The sequence below is a fragment of the Electrophorus electricus genome, chromosome 18, assembly GCF_013358815.1.
Source record: "Electrophorus electricus isolate fEleEle1 chromosome 18, fEleEle1.pri, whole genome shotgun sequence".
NCBI classification, from domain to species: domain Eukaryota; kingdom Metazoa; phylum Chordata; class Actinopteri; order Gymnotiformes; family Gymnotidae; genus Electrophorus; species Electrophorus electricus.
Genome location: NC_049552.1, coordinates 2,743,558 through 2,754,612, shown reverse-complemented (window position 1 = coordinate 2,754,612; position 11,055 = coordinate 2,743,558). Strand labels below are relative to the sequence as shown.

Genomic DNA, 11,055 nt, shown 5'->3' with positions numbered 1-11,055 from the left:
GAGCCAAAGCAGACAGTTCGCAGATTGCCAGCGCAGTCAGAGGCTTGATCCTACGGAGCTGCTGTGCGAAGCTTCACAGTGCGGTACAGGAGAAGGGATCAGGAGGCGGAGCTGTGGATTTGCGCGGTTCAGCAAGCATGGGAGGACACGTCTCCAGACCCCCACAAGCTCACCCCAAAGGTCCGCCGGCCTGCCACGGCTGCAGACCGCAGGTTCTTTAACAAAAGCAAAATCTGAGTCACGTAGTTATTTCTAAGACCGCGTGACTAACTTCTGTTCACAAAAAAAGGTACGAGTAAAGAGACACAGGACAAAAAGACACATGAGTAAAGACACGGGAGGACAGAGTCTGCTTGTAACAGTCCATTTATAGAGTGCAAGATAGTGAGGTGAGAAGAGAGTCCATCCTCTCCTCCACCTTAGATAAATACAGCCTGATTACATACGCAAATAAATAGCACCGTTTCTCACGGGGCCGCTACACACAGAGACTCACACACTTAAAGTGCTCAAGTCTGTTTCTTGATTGCCTTCATTGAACAGGAGTACCTACGATTACACAGATAAGACAAATAACAGCATATTGTATCCCATTAGCTTTAAGCCATCATCAGAAATCGATTCTGACAGAAATGGTCAAGTTTTGACCATGCAGCAATAAACCAAGTCAGCTGATATTAACGGTACACGTGACATATGGCTGGGTGGGGAGACAAAATGATTTACGCAATGCTGGACGAACGCGCTTTAGCGCCTGTAAAGTGAACAACAAGCTGGAGTGCGAGGCGGTCACGTGGGCCACCTCATCGCCGCAGTCGGTTTGCAGTCACTCAAATCCAGCCATCAACAATGAAATAAAACCAGCACAAGAAATCCGACTTGATGACACACAGGGGACAGATATATGTGAAGTGAGCAACACATTCAAAGCTTTTTGGTATGAAGAACATCGTAACGCTACAACTAACAGCGGAAATAAAACGGCAATTAAAAAAACAAATACTGAGGGATGAGAGTCACAGTTATACCAATGATGACTAAAAACTTGCCAAGGATTGGCAAATTCTACATATGAACTTACAGGCGAGTCGCAGCATGTGTAACCAACACGCTACAGAAATTTGGTAAATAACCTAAATGACACACACACACACACACACACACACACACACACACACACACACACACACACACACACACACACACACACACACACACACACACACACACACACACACACAGCTGACAACTGCATGGCCCTGGTTTGACACAAACCGGCAAACAACAAAAAATGACACTGCTAAACCAAAATGTGAAACAGCACCAGGACAGGGCGCCAACAATGACAGTTTATATTGCATATTCATTTTTATGCCCGACCTTGAAATACGAAGTTATACAATCTTCTATCATACTTTGTCCCCCCGTGTGTCACATGGATCACAATAAGTCCATGAGATACATAGTTTAGGTATAGATAACAGCATGCTTCAACTCTACATCAGGACCTCCTCACTCTCCAGAGAGCTCGGACACACACACACACACACACACACACACACACACACACACACACACAGCCTTCATGTTCTTCCTCCAACTAAAATGCAGTAGATATTTGGTTGTTTTTGTCTTTAGACTTCAATAACGGATGGGGAAAAATGGCATACATTCGCTAAAAATGACAAACGTCCAACAGTGAGACACTGTTTCACTGATACACGTTAAGACTCGGTCCAGCATAAATACAGTTTTCAGCAGAGAACCAGGGCTGACTTCATATATTAGTCCAAGCTTAGACTTAATGCAGAAAGCTCCCGTGGACTAAATCCAACACACACATGAAAAAAAACAAAAACAAAACACACAGAAATATTATATATATATATATATATATATATATGCATATATATGCATAAAACTATGTTTTGGCATGACAAACGGAAAAGATGCACAGTTTTCTATTAGGAATACTACTAGAGGCGTCAGCCAATCAAAGACCCTGGATGTGCCGAAGTGCAAAAGAGTAAAGCTGAGTGGGCGGGGCTAGGCAAAGTGCCAGTATTGCATACGGTTCCAAAGGGGCGTGTCATGGAACATTCATAACAGCACGCTGCGATAGGCTGGCTGCTACAGACACTAGGGCATGGAGCCTTGTGGTTGGTTATCTCACGCTCTGGGACATGTGCAGAGGCGTGAGCATTTCTTCAAAGATGGCCCCCTTCACATTCGAGCCACGCAGGTTAGCTTCCTGTAAATCACAGCCTGATAGGTCACAGTTCTAACAAGAGAAAGACACACAGATTATAAAAATGAAACCTCAGTTTTCCCCAAAACCTGTTTGTGGCTCCCGAGCTCCCGCGGCGTCCCGCTGCCGAGGTCATGCGTTAAATAAGTGCCTGGCGCCACCTGCCTCCAGCCTGCTCACCTCGAGATCGGTGCCCGCTAGCGTGGCCCCGCGAAGGTTGCAGTTCTTCAGCTTGGCATTCTTGAGCGTAGCCACGCGCAGATTTATGCCAGTCATTTGGCTGCCTTCCATATCCACTCCCTTCAGATTGGCACCTACAACACGCATGCACACACAAACGGTTAACAATTACACCACCACTTACACACACACACACACACACAAAAACCCTCACAGGCAAGTTCATTTTATAGCACTTTCATGCACAATGGCAATTAAAGGTGCTTTACACAAATATGGAAGAACTAAAATAAGAATAATGATAAAACTCAATCCAACATCTAACACCTCAGGAAGGTTTTTTTTTGAAGGAACCCAAAAGGTCACTTGGAATCCCCGAATCAGCAAATCTGCAAAAAAACAGCCGCGCACCCTCCAGGTTAGCCTTGAGTCCTGAGGGGTCCTCGAAGTTGCAGCCTTTCAGCGAGGCACCCTCAGCGTTGGTGCACAGCATCTTCACACCCTGGAGGTTGGCGCCCTGCAACGAGACAGCAGCACCAGCCGTTAGGGCCGTGGCGTCCTGAGGGCGGGGTGTGCGGGGTGAGGGAGAGTGGCACGCACGTCCAGGTTGGCCCCGGAGAGGTCAGATCTTTCCAGGTTCGAGCAGCACAGGTTTGCGTAGGTGAGGTTGCAGCGGCTGAGGTTCGCCATCTTGAAGTTGATGTAGCGCAGGTCCAGGCGGGACAGGTCAGCGCCGCTGAAATTCAGACCCTGGGCACACGTGTCAGACAAAGCGAGAATGGAACAACAACAACAACAACAACAACAAAACAAGCTGTCGGGACACGTCTGGTCAGAGATTAAAAGAGCATCCAAAACTGTTACAAGCGTGCATACCTGACAGCGCAGCTCTGACTTGGTGGGCGTGGCAAGCAAGAACCGCACAAATTCTTTTCGGGAAATGGGGGAGTGATCCTCGGGAGGATGAGAGTTCTGTGGGGGAAATAAAGCCGTTACCCGAGCACAAGCCCACTGAGAGCAGCCTACACAGGGATGCTGGCCACGCTGAAGGACTTTACCTTAATGGCCACTTCCAGCTGCTCTGCAAGTTGCTCGATTCCGAAGAATCGTGCCTCTTCTAGCACCCCTGAAGGGCAATAGAACACTGGCTCAGTGGCACTCGGGGTATTGATATTATGCCGTGTTAAAGAAAATGACAGAGGCTATCTACACTGACCTACTATGACCCGCCATCAACAGTCTGCCTTTTTAACCTAGATCTGCTTTAAATAAAGTTAGTAATTTTTAGCCAGACAGACGGCCTTCGCTAGCTCAAGGACAGCGGCAGGACGACAGGTGACGCCATTACGTTCGTCACAAGCTGAACAAGCGACGAGGACAAAAGCTTCTGCTTTCTTTTCCACTTAAAGAACTGTCCTGTTAGAACTACAGTCGGGATGAAGCGAGGGTGCGGGCCACACCCACCCAGCAAGTTGACTCCTTCATTGACAATGAGCTGCCCGTGCCGAAGGTAGTTGAGAATGGGCTCGAAGTACTCAGGACTGCGGTCGATGAGGTAGGCGCCTCTCTGGTCTCGCTTGTTACCCCAAACGTCTACGATGAGGTAGAGGAGGAGGAGGAAGAGCGGAGGAAGTGGTGGGGGAGAAACGTGTGGGACCTCAAGCGGACGACAAAGACGAACGCACAAAGCTGTAGTGGACGTATCCAGGGGTCGAGAACCTTACCCTTCTCTCCGAACATGTGGGCCAGCATGCTGTCGGGCTCCTTGCTCACGAGGGTACTCCTAGAACAACATAGCAACGGATAACCATTGCAACACAAACTCCAATAAAGGACTAGATGGGGCAGCGTTTTACTGAAGCTTGAATGCAGTCTACATAGTCATTTCTGGATGACTCCTGGAACTCCAGAGAACAGTCAGCTCTGGAATGGCTAGAAACACTGAAGTCGTGTGTTTGATTCCCAAGGAGCACACACACACACACAAACAGTTAAAATGATAAAAATGCACGCCACTCTGGATAGGAGTCTGTGCCAATCTGTGTACAATCTGGCAACCCGATGAGCCAAATGGAAAAGACTGCAGTTCATGTCAGAACAATTGGCATATCCATAAAGAAACAACTTCCACTGAACTCACAATCACACGGAAACATCTATAAACATGCCTGGAAAATTAGGAAAAAACACTCCAAAGCAAACTTGGGCCAAACATTTCGCTTCTACTCGACGCAGCATTCTGCATTTAAGCAGCGTCCCCACGTCTGCTAACTACCACATCATCCTGTACAGCGGGTTTTAGGAACGCAAAACGGCACCGGACCCTTCATTACCCATAATGCGCACACAATGCACACACAATGCGCGAAAACAGAGGGACGCAATGAACTGTGGCTGGCTGCACTTCGCGTAACACGCCAACCTTGCATGTTAACCCACGTGGCATGACGGAGCTTCCCAGCATTCATCGCTTTCGTACCGATGTGATAAACACATTTTTATTCCGACGCTAGAACGGTGCCTACTGCACAGAGGCAGTTTGGTGCAAACATCAGTTCTGAGGCGACGGAGCCTACCGGAGCTTCTCGGAGTCTACTAAATCAACTAAATGTATACTTATCATTTTCAAGCGTTATTCAATATTACGCTAATCGACTGGTGGTACTCTGTTTATGAGCAATAAATATAAGCCTAACTTAAACCCCTAGATGAAACCATGACAAATGACTGAGAAATCGAGGAGGAGGCTAACGGGTACTAGAGGCCTTGTGAAATATAAAGGAGGAGAAAAACAACACTACAATAAGGCGGCAGACATGTTCAACTAATCGGCACGTGTTGAAAAGATCCAAGACTTCTACTGGAGAAGGCCACCAGGAGAGACCAAAAAAAACCCCACACTGAGCCTTTCCCCGAGTTTGATCTTTTGGTCTTTGATCAGACTACTTCAGCACAACACAAAAACAGCACTGTGGGACGGCCCTGAGAGGAGTCTTTGCGGATTACAGGACATTCCTGAGTTGGACAGAATTCTCTTTCTGTATCTCAGGAGGAGTGATGATCATTTACACAGCAAACCTAAACTTGTAAATAAACAGTCAAAAATGGAACTTACTAAATAATGTCACTAATAAATACATTTTTAAAAGGATAAAAAAAAACCCACAGTAAAATAGTATTCTGTAAGCCATTGGGTTTATACAGACATCAACCCACCACCAAAACCACTACATACCGCGTGGTTGTGAAGAGCCTCCCACCAATATTCAGAGTCAGCCAATCAGTGTGGGAGCCAGAGAGGTCATCCTCAGCCTTGCCCTCAGTCTGAGGATCTGAAACACACACACACACAGTTACATTAGAATGTATGCTTTGTTCCATATAAGGTTTTCCAAGGACAATGCTGACATCATGGCATCAATTAGCCAATTTAAAGGAATCTGAAGGTTAATCACGAGGTAAATTTACCAAGAAAGGCATGTCCCTCAGACACATACAACACATCATCATCCCTGTAAAACAGAGAGGAAAATTACCATTGCTCACTGCTAACAAACTACCATTTCTGTTGAAGCCACAGTTCTAAACTACACAGAGATTAATGCTGCCGTTCAACCTGATCCTTTTGAAAGAAACTCACGAGAGGTCAAACAATCATCAAAATTAAAGTGTTTTTATTTTTATTTATTAGCGTCCAATATTGCACCATCATTTCGTCCAGGGAACCTTGCGGCAGTGCAGCCTTACCTGATCAGGGCTATGTCGTCAATCATCCCACCCTTCCCATTGTACAGATTTGCAGCCCTAATTCCCAGTTTATTGCTGGCGACGGATAAGAGATCCGACAGAGTCCCATACACTGCTACAACCTGCGGCAAGGAAGGGTTTCTCTGTTAGCCAAACGACCGTGAAGGAGGCAAGCAGAGAGACAGTCGGCCGTGAACTGGCCATTGCGACTGGACACCGAGCCCGACGTACAGAATGCTGAACGTCGGGCACTAGTCAGCTAACGTTAGCTACCCTACATTACACGCTACAGGCCTCATCATCAGATTGTATCGCCGCAACGTTAACCTGACAGCACCGTTCACCCTAACACGGTAACACAACACGGTCAGGTTACCTTTTAGCCCTCTATAACCACAGGCAGACCTCCCGCTGGTCGTGCTGGGCTAACTGGGTTAGCTAACTGGGTTAGCTGGCCGGCTACGTCTGCGGGACAGACCGAGCCAAGAGTGAACTCACCTTGCCATTTATGCAGGACCCATTGATAAAAAGCGTCACCCTTCGCATTCTTTGTCTAAGCTACAATGAGCTATATGCAGTGTGGCGTTTGTGAAATAATAATAACAACAGTTTAGTATCTGTGAGCTCTCCACATCAAAGTCATCACGATAAGACACAACAAAACTCCCCCTAAACACTTAGCCAGTTTACAAGTGATCATGACTGCGGAGGGACTGTTCAATCAGAGTGAGCGGAACATTACCTTCCTAAACACTAGACCAATCGCATGACTGCGGAGGGACTGTCCAATCAGAGTGAGCGGAACGTTACCTTCCTAAACACTAGACCAATCGCACGCAGTGTTACACAAACATGCCTGTGGTATAAACCAATCAAATACAATTGTGGTTTAATTTCACTCAGAAGGAATTTGCCCGGTGAGTTGTTCTTGTCTAACCTGCTGTACGGGCTGGGACCCATTCACTTTAGAAGTAATAGACAAAAAAAGAAAAAAAAAAAAGATTATGTTATCTATATGTCACGTTAACATTGGGTGGTTAAATCGGAGTTTATATCATTAATCAATAATTATAGGTTGTGTTCACAAAACGCAACGTATCACATGTATACATTTTCGTATGATAACATCTTTAATGAAAAAGTTATTTATTTAAACATTTAAAAAAAACTTTCAAAAAATTGTTACTTAAGTAAAGTAAATTGTTACTTAAGTCAGTCAAGTCTGTTGAAATAAAAATACTTTTTTTTCCGTCCACTAGATGGCGGATGGCGAAAACACGTCGTCAAGGCTTACCTTGAACTGTCGGTCTGAAATAAACCTCCCATCGGTGATATTGGGCCTTAAGGCAAGGTATACCTTAGTTTATAATCAAGTAATGCAATCTGTACGTGCATAGGCTACTATTTTAAACGCTCAATAAATCATTTTGAAGTTTACAATTAAGCTAGGGTTCTCGTGAGTGCAATATTTCTTATCTCTAAATACTTGGGCTGATTAGTCTATAAAAGCTATCAGACATTTTAACAAATAGGCAAATTAACCCAGCTAGTGATGGGTGATAAGACGTTTGCAATAAGAAATTAAATTAACACTATCAGTAATTTTGGATAAATAAAAACAAACAACTGTTGTTTATTTAGTTTTAGCACATTAGACTGCTGCATACAGGCCTCCCAGTGTAAAAGTAATAAAAACAGGTTTTGGTATTCGATAGTGAACACAGAAACACCGGAAAATTGTAATAGGGTAAGAAGATCTACTAGCCTACCACTATACATAGGCACAGAGTATTAAGCATATTAATTTCTACATATACCATAAACTCTGATATTATCTTGCCCATAGTATTGAGTATATCTTGTATACATATTTATCATCATCATCCTTATCACATCAATGTCTTATGAAGTCACACTACTTTACTGTGCCCTACTTCTAGATGCAGTTACACACCCATTTGGCCATTTATAACATGCCCCATATAAGCCAAAACTAATAAACTAATTAAATGTCAAACAAGTTTGCACTTATATACCTTGGCGAGAGGTGGGTGGGCGTGGGGGTGGGGGGGGGGGTAAACAGTAACAGAACAGCTATAGGAATATTAATGAAAGACTTTAAACAATCAAGCTGGGAGAGACAATATCCTGTTTACAGCTGGGTGAGTCTTACATGAAGACCACAATCTTATCTTTGGTAAGGGAAAAAATGTTGATTTCCAGAATGTCAGTGTATGTCTCTAACTGCTCACATATTCTGCAAACACACAGAGCCGATAATTGTCTCTCAGCGTCCGCTGTTGACAATTCGGCCACCAGATGTGGGAAACTTTCCCATTGTCCATGTCTCTATGTTTGGGTAATGTGGACTGAGTATTATCTCCTTGAAGAATAAATTAGATAAGGCAGGCCACAGACACATGGTGTGCACTTTGCGCTGGACCCAGAGTCAGGGAGAAAGCACTCATTTGCGTGTTATGTGCTTTTCGACTGCCCTTAAGAGAGTAATGTTACACAGTAGGACTCATCCGTGCTGATTTCACCTTGTTATAGTATGCATTTAGTGTAAACTTAAAGAAAACCTACAAATAATGAATTCATCACTGCATATTACATTAAGGATATTAGATAAATAATACTTTATTGCATGCTTCTATTCAAAGCTAAAGAATAAATCATGACACTGTTCAGGACTGATTTTTATTTCATCTTATTGTATTTCTCAAAATAGGAATGGATCTTCAGCCATCGTTTGCCACAATAATGCTCTTCAAAACAGTCTAAAACCATTATGAGACCAGAGAAGGCGTGAATTCCTGGCACCATGACAGACCCTTCCCCATAACTGCAGTCATCCTCTCAGACAAACATTGAAATGGCCCTGGCTCAGTCGTATAAATCCACTTCTATAAATCCGGCTTCTTGCCTTATCTAAACATTTAGATAAAAAAAACATACACATACCAAAAAATGATACACTATCTGCCAAAGTGGAAAGGCATACCATGGCAACAGTGTTACGGACTTCAAGCTTACGAGGAGAAGGGTGAAAACTATTTAGGGGTGATTTTGGAAATGATATAAACGTGTGCCTGTCAGAACTGAAGCCCAATAATCAAAACTGCCAGAATGAAGGCACGTAAAAAAGGCACTTCAGACCTTAAAAAACCAAAGATGAGACAAAGGATTTTATATTCTTTAGAAATGTTTACCCATGACTGTGAGGAGCCCTGCCAACAGGTCTGCAGTGCCTTCTTACACATCTTTATACTTTTATGCAAACACAATACTTTCTGTCTCACTAGAAAGACATAACATTTATGCATTTAAGCTAAATCTAATGCTCAAAACAGAAAGATTAAAATGAGAGCATTTTATTCTCAATTAATGAAACCTAGAGCTTTTTTTCTTAATAAGAATGCCAACACCTAATAATTTTTTAAAATCTTCTTAAATCTTGTATTATGATCAACTTCACAACAAGTGCCTTTAATTCTGTCCTACATTGTTCTTTAGTGAGAAAACCATTATTCAGGTTTATTATTTAAAGCTTTTGAGAGAGAGTTTTTCAGATGAAACACTGTGACAGGATATATAGGCAGAAGAAATAGCAAAACAACTTGTTCTATGAGTCAAGACACAGCCCTCAAAAATGGAGTTTGTTCTATTTTTAATGAGTCTGTGTGAGGCTGGTTCAGAGAGTGAAAGAAAGCGGGAGGACCGAAATATAAAATCCTTAGGTCCCTAGCCCGGGTGGATGGAGCCTATTCAGTTTGCACTTATTAGATAAAAAAATCACACAAATACAGCCAGTCAATCAGTCAGAGAGAGAGAGATGGTGAGACTGGAAGAGAGTTTATGCAACCACCATGCCTCCTGGGTTATGACCAGGGTCAGTAGGTAGCTGAACACAGGTGTTTGACCAGAGTCAGTAGGTAGCTGAACACAGGTGTTTGACCAGGGTCAGTAGGTAGCTGAACACAGGTGTTTGACCAGAGTCAGTAGGTAGCTGAACACAGGTGTTTGACCAGGGTCAGTAGGTAGCTGAACACAGGTGTTTGACCAGGGTCAGTAGGTAGCTGAACACAGGTGTTTGACCAGGGTCAGTAGGTAGCTGAACACAGGTGTTTGACCAGGGTCAGTAGGTAGCTGAACACAGGTGTTTGACCAGAGTCAGTAGGTAGCTGAACACAGGTGTTTGACCAGGGTCAGTAGGTAGCTGAACACAGGTGTTTGACCAGGGTCAGTAGGTAGCTGAACACAGGTGTTTGACCAGGGTCAGTAGGTAGCTGAACACAGGTGTTTGACCAGAGTCAGTAGGTAGCTGAACACAGGTGTTTGACCAGGGTCAGTAGGTAGCTGAACACAGGTGTTTGACCAGGGTCAGTAGGTAGCTGAACACAGGTGTTTGACTAGCCTGATGTGGACTCACAGAACCTGCAAACTTATACAAAGCAGTATTTATTGATATGTCATATATTAGTTAATTTAAAAAATCAATAAGGTTTTTTTGGGGATGTCTGTGTCAAAGACAAAGCATTCCAAATCGTAAGAGAGAGGCCTGCATTGAGTGTTCTCTTGGTTTCTAGAAATGCCATGAATGTAGCTTCACTTCATTCTTTTCCCAAATGGTGTATTTTGCGGATTTAATACATGCACATTCTGTATAGGTTACACAACTGGCTTAGTGGTGCGTAGATTCGGGTGTCGTTTGGATAGTTTTAGTGTATGCTTCTAGAAGTTTAAATCTTAGAGAATACTAACGTATGTTAATCACCAACAAACATGAAGCTACAACATTTCGCTCCCAGGATCTTTCAGACATCAAACCACAGGTAACGTGTCTCAGTGCTTTAGACAAGGAGAAATGGCTTTTGGCG

The 11,055-nt window shown here is 43.8% G+C and overlaps 1 protein-coding gene across 2 annotated transcripts; it reads right to left on the bottom strand.

Annotated features, from left to right (window-relative positions):
• Positions 1-348: 348 nt before the first annotated feature.
• kctd9a (potassium channel tetramerization domain containing 9a) lies at positions 349-6,877 on the bottom strand. 2 transcript variants are annotated; one of them, XM_027027251.2, is made up of 12 exons: positions 6,674-6,877; positions 6,176-6,297; positions 5,897-5,940; positions 5,664-5,760; positions 4,153-4,211; positions 3,893-4,021; positions 3,487-3,554; positions 3,305-3,400; positions 3,029-3,178; positions 2,840-2,945; positions 2,429-2,562; positions 349-2,281 (listed from the first exon to the last, which is right to left on the bottom strand). In XM_027027251.2, exons 1-12 carry the CDS (start codon positions 6,719-6,721, stop codon positions 2,165-2,167), a joined length of 1,170 nt encoding a protein of 389 aa, XP_026883052.2. In that variant the 5' UTR covers positions 6,722-6,877; the 3' UTR covers positions 349-2,164. The 2 variants fall into 2 exon arrangements, with proteins under 2 accessions (XP_026883052.2, XP_035392291.1); XM_035536398.1 differs by having other exon boundaries at positions 3,487-3,545.
• Positions 6,878-11,055: the final 4,178 nt, after the last annotated feature.